A 15,113-nucleotide genomic window follows, 5' to 3' on the forward strand; every position below is an offset into this window, starting at 1 on the left:
AGTTAAAATGTGGTTAAAACAATAATCAATGCCAATATTGAGAAGAAGGCCAATAAAAAATTTTCAACCAGAATTCAACTACATTTAAACATTGAAATAAATGTCAGGAGACGTTAAATTAACGTTGAAGCAACGTTATAATTCAACGTTGAAACAACGTCATAATTCAACGTCCATTCAACTTTCAAATTCAACTAAAATTCAACGTCATTTCAACGTTGGGGTATAACGTTGTTTCAACATTGAAACAACGTTGAAATGCCTGCTGGGTATGCAATTTTACTATATAATCAATACAGCCCCACCCAAGCACCTCAGAACCCCTGACCCCAGGACCATTAAATTCACAATTTTGGTAGAGATAGCCTTATTCAACATAACTATATACTTATTTTCTTTATTTAATGCCCAGGTGCAGAGAAGATTTTCAAAGAATTTATGCATTTTCACTATATAATCTATAGAGCCCCGCCCTAACACCAGAAACCCGGACTCTGGGGACATGAAATTCACAATTATTGTAGAGGACTCAATGCTGATTACTATCATGCAAACAATTTGACTGCTTAATGTCCAGGAGTAAAGAAGAAGATTTTTAAAGATTGCACTAATTTTAGTGGTATTTGCCCCACACCTCAGACCCCAAGGGGGGGGGGGGGGGGGGGCAGGGATAATAAAATTCACAATTTGTGTTTCCTTTCACCCATAGATGCTTTGTGCCAAATTTGGTTGAAATTGGTGAAGTGGTTTCAGATAAGAAACTGAAAAATGTTCAAATGTTAACACACGGCGCACACCGACGGACGAAATCAGATAGCAATAGGTCACCTGAGTTTACTCAGATGACCTAAAAAAGGATGTGGCATCCTAGTGATTCTTGCTCATGGGATACGTTTAACATGTAAATGTGATACATGGCCATACATCAGGTTGATTAAAGAAGACATCTACAACGGATGTAAATGTAAATACAATGTACCACTGCCTATTTGATGGTACCAAGACTTGTGATACATTGTAAAACTATAAAACCGCGTCACCAATTCATGTCTTTGATATGTACAAACAGAATGTACTTTGTCAGTTAGAACAAACAAGATATATTAACATATACATGTAATCAGGTCTGAATATATCATGTAAGTCTATCAAAATATTATCTACAAATTCTATATTGCCCTTATTCACTTTTATTGGCTAGCCTCTGTGGGAATTTGTCACAATGATTTTTTGTAATTTTAGCCACGTATCTAAATAACAATCAAGTTAAATTGACCCAGTTAATCGATGCTATGGTAGTTTATCAACTAGAAGATTGAGGCGACAAGCAGACTGGGGAATGATGTTTGACACTTTGATAGCTCTTAATGATTATCTCTAATTTTTGAATAATTTTGGATGACCGAGATAAAAATATTTTTAAATGTTAACAGAGGGGTGTTTCCATTTCATTTATGTGAACTGGCTGAGAAATAAGCAATGGTGATACCAATGTGGCAGTTTCTTACTATTGCGTTAGTTCTTTGGATGCAGACTAGAAGAATTGATTGTGTAAGTTATATTTGCGAGTTCTCAAAAATATGTATTTTTGATTTATTGATTTTAGGACCATTTTTCCAAAAAACAACTCGAAAAAAATTTAAGTGCATATTCAAATCCTTAAAGGTCAGAAAAGTTCAATGTAGTACAATAAAAATCCCTTCCCCGTAAAAGAAGGTATGGTGTGGGCTTTATTGTGCTCTTCAAATTTAATGTTTTCAAAAAGATATATAACTGGATGAAATATGAGTTGAGTATAAATGTACAGGTAATAAATCATGAAAGAATATGACATGAAGGAGGACCATTCTAGAATTATGCATTTATTAGTTTTAAACATTTCTAAGATTAAATGTCTTAAACAGATAAAGGCCCAAAATGACTCATTTCAGGGGTCATTATCTTTGAGCCATTACCCACTTCGATTTTCATATGTGTTGCGTACAAATCTTAATTTGAAAAATCATATTCCTCAAAATCATTGTAAGTGATCGATACATGTCCTTTTACATTACCTGAAAGAAAAATCCACTGAAAATTTGATTGATGTATTCTGCAACTTTTGATAAAAAAAATACTGGAAAATGTGCATTTTCATGACGTCACAACAAGCATTTAGCAGGCCGTATGAGAAAAAATAATCGATATATTTTATACAGCATGGAATTTCAATAATTCTAAAAGGATGAATTCTGATTTTTTTACTCCACTTCCATATTTTTGAAAATCTGAGGACCAGATTTTTGTTTTGAAACTACCTTGTTCTGTACGAGCTCCTTTGAAATAAATCGTTTTTTTCTTTTTAGCTGGCGTAAGAAAAAAATTGTTTCTATATGAAATGTTGGGACGAAAAAAAACTATTTGAATTATCAGGTTGTATTTGTACATGTATTGGCCTCTTTAAATGATTTGATGTGAGAATACCATTCATGCAAGTTTGGTTCTTTGTAATTGCATCATAGTTAGGTGTTATTTCTCTTGTTAAAAGTGGGGGTTTTCTGTACAAAACCCACTTTTTAATAACTCCGCCCACAGAGTCGGGACAAAAGAGCTATAAAAATCATGCACAATATTTGAAGGAAACAACCATCCAGGCTTGTTATACCAAATTCAAGAGAGTAAAAATTATCAATCTTATTCTAGATCGCATTATGTATTATTTATTAACATTTAAATGCGGACATGAATACTTTGACTTTCGTAAAAAAAAGAACAAAAAAAAGCCTTCAGAAATCGCTTGATTTTTAAAACATTTTTAATAAAATAAAAAGTGTCTTGACTCGGGTGATGTTAGCTTAGTAGATTCCAATAACGTTCTTTAATTAACCAGCAATGGAAACACGATACATACATAACGTACGAATAAAGATGTACAAAACTGTACTTAGATAATTAAGATTTCTATTCCGGATCTAGCCGATCAAAGATCTAATTTTCATAAACTGAATTGTACATAATCCCTAACAAACATTTCAATCAACGTACATGGACCACTGTGCAGGACAAAGTATCTATCGGTTAACAAAAATAAGTTCATTCACGATTTAAATTATTTGATTTTGACACTTGAAGTATACGAGAAAAAAATCATGTCAAATCAATAAATCTTATTAAAACCAAACTCATTAAATTTTCTATTACATAAATCAGGCAAACTTCTTAAACGGACTTAGAAATGTTTAATTTCTATGTCGCCCGCATGACGCAGTGGTTAGACCGCCTGCTCTTGAGTTGCAAAGAAAGGAGCCATTGCGGTAGGTGGAGACCGGTCATCGGATGAGACCGTATAAAATGAGGTCCCGTGTCGCACAAGGTGTTGACAGAAAAAAGATTCCTTTATGCTCGGTAACCTTGAGTGCCGATTATAGGACAAAATTTGCAGCTCTCCATCGGCAAGTGATGGCGTCTCCAAATGATTCAAAATTCTCGAGAAGAACGTTAAACAACATACAATCAATTGTTGAAAAGTATTTTATACACATCACTTAGACTACACTCGATGGAAGTTGTCAGAAGGACACAAAGGAGCGTAAAATCATATAAAATCCAAATGAATCACTGAAACCCAAACACTTAATTTTTCAATCACTTGAGCAAGTCCCACTTACTACTAAGTTGACTTACATATGAATAATTTTTGAAAATTATGGTACAAGTCATTAAGCCAATATAATACTGTTGATTATTTGCAGATACCCGATGGGCGTGGTCATAATGACAACACGGGAGCTACGCTCCCTCGTGTTATTTTGACCACGCCAATCGGGTATCTGCACATAGCCAACAGTTTTATATGGGGTAACTACTGCAGGTTTTATGTTCACGATTTTTTTTTTTGCAAACAGTTATATACTTTTTTTTCCTTTGTTTAAAATGAGAAAGATTTAACAAAAACGGTGTTATAGCAATGTTTTAAAAAAATACTTCACAGCAGACGATGGAAACTATTCGGCCATTAGGAAAGGTGAAAATACAACCCATATATTTCAATAGATCACTTGATCAAGGGAAGAGAGTAGCAATCACCCGCTGTGTATTCCATGGGCCCCGCGATTTGACAGCAACATTTTCTAACATCGATGGAACATTTGAAAAAGGTTATTACTTTTTAACCTAAAATATTATAAGCTTTAGTTTATAAAGTCTGAATTAGATTGTATGAATCAAGTAGTAACCTGGAGTATTATAAGCTTTAGTATATAAAGTCTGAAGTACTGTATAAGTAGAATTTTCAGCGAGGATTTAATTTTGGCAGTATTAGCGAGGGTCCTAAGATCGCTAAAATTAAATATCGCGAAAAATGAATTGCATTTTATTTGCAATAGTTCCTTTAGTAAGTACTTTTAAATCGCAAAAATTACCTCTCGCTAAAAAGAAATTACCATTTCTTAAGGAGAAATCGCTAAATTTGCGTCTCGCTAAATTTCCACTTATATTTGATATATTGATTTGATTCAAGTAAAGGTTAACAGCAAATTGTTTTTTTTACAAGCGGCCAATAGGCCACCTGAGTATCATGTAACAACTCTCTAACCATTGAATTTGATTTGTGTTCTAAACCAGAGGCCATGAAATTCACAATTTTGAAAGAGGCACCATTGCTTATCATAACTATACACTTACATGCATGTAGCATGCTTACTTCGGTTACTTAGTACCCAGAAGTAGATCAGAGTAACGAAGAGAAAGCACATTTCCTCTATTTCCATCAGTTGTGCACCCCATCCCACAGGAACCACTGACCCTTGGGCCACATCTTTCAAGATTTTGTAAATTACATTGATTTTATCTCATCATGTTGTCGATTTATACCAAAGACCAGATTTCAAAGCATTAAATTATTTTCTGACTATGTATACCCCAAGTACCTCTGTCAATTCTGGAAGAAGCAGCTTTCTTTGTCATTAATATGTAATAAGATCATTGGCATAATACGCAGGAGCAAAGGAAAATATCTTCAAAGAATTCATTGATTTTCCTACATAAACATTAGAGCCCCGCCGTTACACAAGAAGCCCTGACCCAGGGGCCCTGAAATTCACAAAACTCATCAAAGAGACATCCTTTCTCCTCATTACTACATGTATGTACGTAGTTCATTGGTTTAATACCCAGGTGCAGAAAAGATTTTTAAAGAATTTATGCATTTTCACTATATAATCAATTGAGCAATATACTAACACCAGAACCCCCAACCCAGGGGCCATAAAATCGACAATTTTGGTAGAGGTAGCCTTATTGAACATGACAATGTACTTGGTTATAGTTTATTTAAAACTCAGGAGCAGAGAAGATTTTCACAGGAATAATTTATTTGCACAATGTAATCTATGTAGCCCCGCCCTAGCACTAGAACCCCTGACCCTGTGGCAATTAAATTCACAATTTTGGAAAAAAGCAGCATATTCAACATAACTATGGACTTGAATAGTTTATGTCCACGAACAGAGAAGAATTTCAAAGAATTTATGCATGTTCCCTATATAATTTTTATAGCTCCACCCTAGCACTAGAATCCCTGACCTTGGGCCATGAAATTCACAGCTTTGGAAGAGACAGCTTTATTGAACATAACTCTGCATTTGGTTAGTTTATTTAATGCCCACGAGCAGAGAAAAAGAATTCCATAAGAATTGGTGCATTTTCACTACATAATTAATCTATATAGCCCTGCCACTAAAACCCTTGACCCTGGGGCCATGAGATTCGCAATTTTGGAAGAGGCAGCCTTATTCAACATACCTATGCACTCGGTTAGTTTATTTTATGCGCCTGGTAAGAGGAGAAGACTTTCAAAGAATTTATGTATTTTCACTATATAATCTATATAGCCCCGCCTGAGGACTAGAACCCCTGACCATGGGGCCATGAAATTCAAAATTCTGGAAGAGGTGTCATTTTCGACTCAACTATGCACTTGGTTAGTTTATTTTATACCCAAGAGCAGAAAAGAAGAAATTCAAAGAAATAATACATTTTCACTATATAACCTATTTAGCCCCGCCCTAGTACTAAAACCCTGACCTTGGGGCCATGAATTTCATAATTTTGGTAGGGGATTCATTGCTGATTTCAATCATACCAACAGTTTGACTGCTTGATGTCCAAGAGTTTTAAATATTACACTAGTTTTTGCCCCATTCCCATTTTTAGCTCTACTGGTCAGAGACCAGAAGAGCTTATGCGATAGTAATGCGTCCGTCGTCCGTCCGTCTGTCTGTCTGTCTGTCCGTCTGTCTGTCTGTAAACAATTTTTCAAAATGCTACTCCTCCTACAGTTTTGGTCTGATTTCAATATAACTTGGCACACAAGTAGACTACACTAAGATACATAATTCTGTGTATCGGTTTTTGATTTCGATGAACGGTGTTGCCGTAATTACTAAAAATAGAAATTCTGTGAAATTCTTTCAAAATGCTACTCCTTCTACAGTTTTAGTCTGATTTCAATATAACTTGGCACACAAGTAGACTATAATAAGATACATAATTCTCTATATCGGTTTTTGATTTCGATGAACGGTGTTGCCGTGGTTACTAGAAATAGAAATTTCTGTGAAATTCTTTCAAAATGCTACTCCTTCTACAGTTTTATTCTGATTTCAATATAACTTGGCACACAAGTAGACTACAATAAGATACATAATTCTGTGTATTGGTTTTTGATTTCAATGAACGGTGTTGCCGTGGTTACTAAAAATAGACATTTCTGTGAAATTCTTTCAAAATTCTACTCCAAATACAATTTTAGTCTGATTATAATATAAATGTGGCATGCAAGTAGACTGCACTAAGAACATAAAGAGACTTAATCAAGGATCATTATTCTATTTATTGCTGTTGAAAAGTTTCAATTTCCAACTGCTTAAGTACTTTTCTCTTCCTTTGCTATAAGTACAAGTACAAACCAGTAGAGCTTCAGTCTCGACAGAGACTTCTGGTTGTTTTCCTTCACCCATAGATGATTTATGCCAAAATTGGTTCAGTGGTTTCAGAGAAAAAGCTGAAAACGCACGACCACGGACGAAAACGGATAGCAATAGCAATACCTAAAAATTCCAAAGGGAAACATTTATTTACTTACGATATATAGTTGTTTTGTTTTTTTTTTTCCTTTTCACACTTGGAAATAAATTTTGCCCTGTTTTAAATTCGCCAAATCAAAGGTCTGTTCAAATTATTGACTTTTTTTATTCACACATTTTTAATTTCGTCTTTTAGAAGGTCGAAAGAAGCGAAAATCTCCCTGTATAATTTTTTGTAGGTTTTTCCCCCTTAAATTTTATACTACTGTATTCTATTAATTAATGTGAAATGTGCGTGTTTCGATTTCAGGGAAGGACATTGACAAAGACACTTCAGAATACGAAGCAGTTTTTCAGGCCTCCATTGATGTTCTCAGTTTTTGTGGAATACGACTTCATTCTGCGTCAACATTTGAATCTTTGACTGCAGAGTTTAACCTCCCCGAGACAAATAAATCTATGCAGACCAATTTTCCTTTTTCGAGCTGCAAGTTTGAAGTCAAGAGGTCCAGCGATGAACAAACAACTAACTATTCTGCTATTGCGAAAGAGTGCGGAAATATGGCGAACAATGAAATGTATCTTTACTTCCCAGTTAATCTGACTGATTGGAACAGTGCAAAATATGCTCAAGTGTCAGATGGAGTATATCGTTTACCAGAAACTACAGCAAATATCGTTATGAAGACGGGCAAACTGGCTAATGACGGCGTTGACATTAACTCTGTCCACTTCTCCACAATCATCTTCTACACGAATATTTCGCCTATGTCTCATTTTCTTACTTGGTTATTCCGGCTTATGTAACCATTAATCTTACAAATAAATATCGAACTTGGAGTGAAATATCCAGTTCAAGATAAATTGTGAAATACATCTGAAGAGGATTCGTGTTTGAAAATTCAGACTATGTTAACAATAATAAATTCAGTTTCATTATCTAGACAATTTATTGGGTAATTTAAACAAATTAACATACTAATTCGACCAAACAATTAAGCGAACTGCGAGTTTGATTTTTTTTGGATGTGGTAAACTTAAATTTATTTGCTGTTTAAAGCTGTAAAATTTATTTCAATTTTGCTGTTTGATATCATTCATACTTGTTATAAACAAGGCGTTAGACTTAAGGGTTTGCTGTTTGTTTTGTCATCTAATACAAGTTTTCGAGGAGAAGCTATCACCGTGCAGAATTTTTACAAATTATCTTCTAAACTTTTATTTTTAAATTAAATAAATATGTTTTATCAGTTATTTTTATTGAAATTGGTTCTAAATCTTTATTTATATTTGGATTATGAAACAACAAATTTTTATTGGCTTTTACAAGTAATGTTCAAGTTAGCTGCAGAACTGTAGCGTTGTGGTTTTATTTATTAGTCTTTGACCATAACGCTACAGATCACGTAATGCAAACAATGTGCAATTTACGGCGCAAGATTTTTGCGCACTTTTAGAGAGAATTCCTCCCCTTTCCAGATTTGGTCAATAAACTACCTGTCACTCCCTAATTCTAGACACATTTGACCAAACTGCGTATTTAATTCACCTCTCAATCCTTTATAGTCGTCTCTACAGACAATAAACTTTCTTTATTTAAATTGTCTTTTGGGTTGCAGAAAAATTCCAATCAAGCGAGTTTATCGCCTCCCTAGGGACGACTATAAAGGGTTGGGAAGTGGATAAACAAGAGGCCCACGGGCCTTGTAGGTCACCTGAGTATCGTTTAACAACTTTCCAACAATTGAATTTGGTTTGTATTTTAAACCAGAGGCAATGAAATTCACAATTTTGAAAGAGGCACCAATGCTTCTCATAATTATACACTTAGGAATGCTTACTGGATAGTCACTTAACACCCATAAGAAGATCAGAGTAACTAAGAGAAAATGCACTTTCATTCTAAACCAGTTGTGCACTCCACCCCATCCCACAGGAACCACTGACCCTGGGGCCACATATTTCAAAATTTTGAAAATTTTATCATAAATGTTATTTCATCAAATATGGTTGATTAATACTAATGAGCAGATTTCAAAGCATTAATTTATTTTCAGACTATACACCCCCCCCCCCGATACCCCTGACTCAGGGGACATGAAATTAACCATTTTGCTAGATGCACCTTTCCTCATCATAAATATATATATGTATACTTAGATCATTGACATAATACCCAGGAGCAAAAGATTTTCAAAGAATTAATGCATTTTTTACTTTATAATTAAAAGAGCCCCCAGTCCCTTTACACCAAAGAGTAAAACCCCTGACACAGGGGCCATGAAATTCACATATTTGGAAGAGGCACTCTTGCTTATTATAACTATGTACTTAGTTAGTTTATATAATACCCAGGATCAGAGGAGAAAATTTTCAAAAAAATAATGCCTTTTCACTATATAATCTATATAGCCCCGCCCTAGCACTAGAATCCCTGACCCTGGGCCAAGAAATTCACAAATATGGAAGAGGCACTCTTGCTCATCATAACTACGTACTTAGTTACTTTATTTAATACCCCAGAGCAATGAAGAAGATTTTCAGAGATTCAATGCATTTTCACTATATAACCAATAGAGCCCTGCCCTAACACCAAAACCCCTAACCCTGGGATCATGAAATTCAAAAATTTGAAAGAGGCACTCTTGCTCATTATAACTATGTACTTAGTTAGTTATTTAATACCCCAGAGCAGAGAAGAAGAATTTCAGAGATTCAATGCATTTTCACTATATAACCAATAGAGCCCCGCCCTAACACCAAAACCCCTGACCCTGGGGCCAAGAAATTCACAATTGGGAAGAGGCATTCTTTCTCATCATAACTATGTACTTAATTAATTTATTTAATACCCAGGAGCAGAGAAGAAGATCTTTAAAGAAATAATGCATTTTTACAAGTTTAGTTGAGTTCACAGTGCTTTCTCCAACCATGCCAAGAGTTCGACTGCATGATATACATGAGTAAAGATTGATTGTGTATTGTTAAGCGTCCCTCTGAAGTATTTTCAACGCTAATGGGGACGCCACCACTTTCCGTTAGAAATCTGCAAATTTTGTACTATTCTCGGCACTCTAGGCCATTGAGTAGAGAGGGATCTTATCTTCCCATCACCTACTGCGCCATGGGACTTCGATTTATCAGGTAGAATCCGAAGGACCGGTTCCACAGTGGGATTCGAACCCGCGACGTAAGGATCATCTCCTCACTTCGCGACTCTTGAGCAGAGTTTTAAAAATCGCATTTATTTTGGGGTTTTAGCCCCACCCCTCATGCCCAAGAGGATTTAACCATTGAAGTCACAATTTTTGCCCCCTTTCACTTACACATGCTACATGCCAAATTTGGTTGCATTTGGTTATTTCAGAAAGGAAGCTAAAAGTGTTCAAATGTTAAGACACAACGCATGACGACGAACGAAAACAGATAGCAACAGGTCACCTGAGTGCTTCTGGTGACCTAAAGAGCAATACAGTATTATTACAGAAGACTTTTAAAAATGTGTTAATACCCATAAGGGACTACATATAATTATCGGTATGAAATGTCGACAAAATGTCCATGTTAGTCTCAGAGTTTGACTTGCTAGAACTTATTTTGGTCAAATTTTCTAAAATTGGATGTGGCATCCCAGAGATTCTTGCTCATGGGATACAATTTAACATGTAAATGTGATACATTGCAATACATGTATGGCTATACATATGGTTGATTAAAGAAGACATTCTCAACGGACTTAAAGGTTTCGTCAAAGGTCAACATGTCCAAAAAATTTATTTTTACAATAACTCCAAAACTGTGTTAGCTATAAAGTTAAAACTTTTACAGTTCAAAAATTTTTCATTGATTAACAGATAGAAAGTATCACTTGATAAAAAATACTTGGACAAAATATTTAAATTGAGAAAAAATCTTTATAAAAATGCATATTTTATATTGTCTTTCATTTTTCTTGCTAGCCTCTGTGGGAATTTGTCACAATGATTTTTTTTGTAATTTTAGCCACGTTTCTAAATAGCAATCAAGTTAAATTGACCCAGTTAATCGATGCAATGACATTTCATCAACTGGAGATTGAGGCGACAAGCGGACTGGGGAATGATGTTTGGCGTTTTGATAGCTCTTATTTTTGATTATCTCTAATTTTTGAATAATTTTTGTTGGCCTAGATAAAAATATTTTTAAATGCTAACAGAGGGGGGGTTTCAATTTCATTTATGTGAACTGGCTGAGAAACAAGCAATGGTGATACCAATGTGGCAGTTTCTTACTATTGCGTTTGTTCTTTGGATGCAGACTAGAAGAATTGATTGTGTAACGTGCGAGTACCCATTATCATTGCCGATTATCCGTAATTGCCGATTTTCGTTTTTACGTTTAAAAATCTGTCAAACGGTAGTTATTTGTAATTTTTTCGCAAGATACATAAATTACACAATTTTTTCATCCCCCCAATCGTCTCGGAGAAAGAAAAAAGTTGTCTAGAATTAATAAACTCACCGGTGATGTATCAAGTCTTTGAAAACGCACAAAATAGCAGTCGTGCGACAGGACAGGACATAGAATTTTCGCCTAGATTTCCATTTTCCTGACAGAATCAGTCACTTTTGGTGCACATCAAATAAATATTCTCCTGCATGCAATGATACTAAACGAAACTAGTGCTAATTGTAACGGGGACTGTTACAGATGTTCCCCCAAACAATCCCCAAATCGTTTTTGTGCCTAATTCCTGTAAGACATTTTAAAAATAATAATCAGTTTCGAAGGATTTCATCAAAGAATTAGAAAGGCTACAATGCTATCAACTATATGTCATTTAACGCATTGTAGGCGCACGCACGTGTATGCACAAGCAAGATGATTATGGCATGTTGTCTAAACCATTAACATAACTTTATATCGTGAGAATCAATAAAACATCATAAAAATATAATGTTAACGTTTTTTAGATAAATTGGTCATTTTTCGTCTTTCACATACGCACATGCATGCATGTTCGTGCATTCATTTTGATAGTACAATCATGAAGGAATCCATTATAGCTATTCATATTCTAATTTTTATCCCGTTTCGTTGAAAACTAAGAAAGTTATAGACATTGAAAGTTTCAGCCAATCAGATTGCAGCTTACGTGCTTGCGCATGCTTTTCATGATAATTCTTATATATCATGCTGTAGATCTTTATAATTTATAACCATGTTCAAAATTTCAAAGGGTTTTGTCGAAAACAAGAAAGATATTGAGACTTTAGTTTCAGCCAATCAGATCAAAGCGCACGTGCATGCGCGTGAGATCTTACCATTTTGACCATGTCCTCTCGTTTAAGCTTCTAATATATCCTTATATTATGAGTTTCAAAGCATTTCATAAAGAAATGAAATAGTTACGTCTATATCAATTATATTGGACATTTCTCAGGTTGCACGTGCGCACTCTTGCAAGCACACGTGCATGCAAATGCTTTCACGATAATTCATATATATCAGGGTGTAGATCTCCGTAATGTATTATTATGTTTAAAATTTCAAAGAATTTTATCAAAAAACAAGAAAGATATAGAGACTTTAGTTTCAGCCAATCAGAGCAAAGCGCACGTGCAAGCGCGTGAGATCTTGCTATTTTGACCATGTCATCTTGTCTATGCTACTAATATATCCTTATATTATGAGTTTCAAAGCAATTCATCAAAGATTGAAAAAGTTAACACTTCACAACACATTTCACCGTAGTCGGATGTGTAGTTTACGAGATCATTCCCTTAATTCTGTTTTAGCTCCTTCCCAGCTTAAAAAAGTGGCCACAGTAATTATCAGTGACAATGAATGCAAAAAAAAAGAAATCAGTGACTAAAATATTATAAGAACATGAAATACATTGTACGTTGCACGTTTATAATGTAACGAATAGATGTTTGTAAAACATGCCCTACTCCCCAAAATAATTCGATTTTTTTCAAGTATAAGGGATATAATTCTATCCAAGATGGCTCATCGTACCCAAAAAAAACTTGACCTAGATATTCTTATGATAAATCTGTATACAATATTTCATTTCAGTATGTGCAACCTCTGCAAAGAAAATGCATGGAAACATCACGATTGTGGGTGGATCGACAGACATCAGCAAAGCAAACGTCCTTCTTCGAAAGGGATATAAAACATGACCTAGCTATTTGTAGAAAATTAGATAAACTAAAAATTATTAAAGTTAGGATGACTAGTAATGTTTTTATCCAAATCGCCGTGCGTTTTTTTTTTCCTTGGCAAAGAGTGGGGTTAAAACATAATTCCTTCGATACAAAAAAAACACCACCCACGGAAATCGCATATTTATACATATATATGAGGATGGGAAAGGGAGAGGGTGACATTAAAATGCCTTATCAATGAAGTCGGAATCAGTCATTGCTAATCTCCTTCTATAAATTGCTGTTTGTTCTTCTCTCGGAAACATTTGGTATAGTATAATACATCTGTTTGGAAAGAAAATAAATGCGATAAAAAATTACTTATATAAAGAAGTTAAAAGAAATGTACACAGAGCAGTTATTATTGGTGAGTTGTCATTACCAATATAATCTGAAAATAAAAGCAAAATAACTCAACACGTCAAATAGAGTAACAATATTTAACCTAGAATTATTTCTATATTTTGACATCTTTCCACAGGCCTTTGCACAGTATGCCCCACAGGGGCCGAGTGATGATCGGCCGTCTCGAGAAAAGCGAGGAACGTGCCCTGTGTCTGACATAATCACCATATGTGAATGTAATCCAGCTAATATACTGTGTTGAGGGGACTACGAATGTCCAGGAGGTAGGGTAGTGTAACGAAAATAATAATTACACTATGTAGAGGATAACGAATGATGGTCGGCAGTCTGCTGTACTTACTAAGCTATCGTGACTATTAGTAATGTTTTTACTAATTTACTTCTTAATTCGTTTCAGTGCAGTTGTGTTATTCCTATGGATCATTTCTCCTTTCTTTGTTTTTAGTACAGAAATGCGCTGTTCCTATGGTTGTGGCTGTAGGACACATTTTGTGAATCATGTAAGATCAAAGAAAGGTATGTACTGTGAAAACACAAAACCTTGGTGGTTTAATTTTCATTGTTTTTGTTGCACTTTCACAGATTCTTAGTTACATAATGTCATTGTAAACCAACTATTTTTAAGGTGTCTGTTCCCTTCCAAAAGATGTTGGTCCGTGTGATGGTATATATAAACGTTGGTGGTATAACAGACGAAGAAATCGCTGTCCGAGATTTGACTTTGATGGATGCAAGGGAAATCAAAATAATTTTAAGTCGAAGAGAGAATGTGAAAAACGCTGTAAGAGAAGAGCATGTAAGTTCAAATGGAAGGAATGAGAATGTATTTTATTGTTTTTTTATTAGAATGTATTTGGGACGTCTAGACTTATGATCCATGAATTATTTTTGCTCCTCATTGTAATTGGGTCCCACAAGTTGGTGTATTTTTAAAAATTCATTCAAATGTTTCTCATAAAACAAGTTTAAGGATGATGAAGTGTGCATAATTATACACTTTTCATTCCCTGCCATCCTTTTCAAACGCAGTTAAACTTAATTGGGGGAGGTTATTTGACGTGCCGAATCGGTATCTGCCGTTTCACATATCACAGATAATTTGCCGGCGGAGAAAATTAAAAACGAAAAAAAAAATAAATCAGTATGCCTCTTAACGAAAATATTGGCTTTAAACTTAGCTTCCTCCTCCCTATTGTACGTGTGAAGTCTATAGTTACCATTGTCTCAAGTATCAGGAAATGGATGTAAGCAGGCCAAGAATTTTGATGCAATCTTTTAAAAAAGTTGTTTTTACATATTTCTCACCTTTGCATGATCCAATTGAATGTTGTTTACAAGTTTGAGCTAAAAATAAAAGTGGTACGACCTTGACATACACAAAAACAATAAAACAGTAGATACAACCTTTGTTTTTCCGGCACTTATATTGTGCAGTCTGTTCTTACAGTTTAATTCTCATATCTTGGTTATTTACTCATAATCTTCACACGTC

At 34.7% G+C, this 15,113-nt stretch overlaps 1 protein-coding gene across 2 annotated transcripts; it reads left to right on the top strand.

The window, feature by feature from the left end:
• Positions 1-1,417: 1,417 nt before the first annotated feature.
• LOC134259633 (uncharacterized) lies at positions 1,418-8,318 on the top strand. Of its 2 annotated transcripts, none has more exons than XM_062742234.1 (3): positions 1,418-1,551; positions 3,974-4,136; positions 7,375-8,318. In XM_062742234.1, exons 1-3 carry the CDS (start codon positions 1,480-1,482, stop codon positions 7,869-7,871), a joined length of 732 nt encoding a protein of 243 aa, XP_062598218.1. In that variant the 5' UTR covers positions 1,418-1,479; the 3' UTR covers positions 7,872-8,318. The 2 variants fall into 2 exon arrangements, with proteins under 2 accessions (XP_062598218.1, XP_062598217.1); XM_062742233.1 differs by having other exon boundaries at positions 1,419-1,551; positions 3,971-4,136.
• Positions 8,319-15,113: the final 6,795 nt, after the last annotated feature.

This window comes from Saccostrea cucullata, unplaced genomic scaffold, assembly GCF_032062105.1.
Source record: "Saccostrea cucullata isolate Sc308-1 unplaced genomic scaffold, CSIRO_AGI_Scuc_v1 ctg2099, whole genome shotgun sequence".
In the NCBI taxonomy this organism is placed as follows: Eukaryota; Metazoa; Mollusca; class Bivalvia; order Ostreida; family Ostreidae; genus Saccostrea; species Saccostrea cuccullata.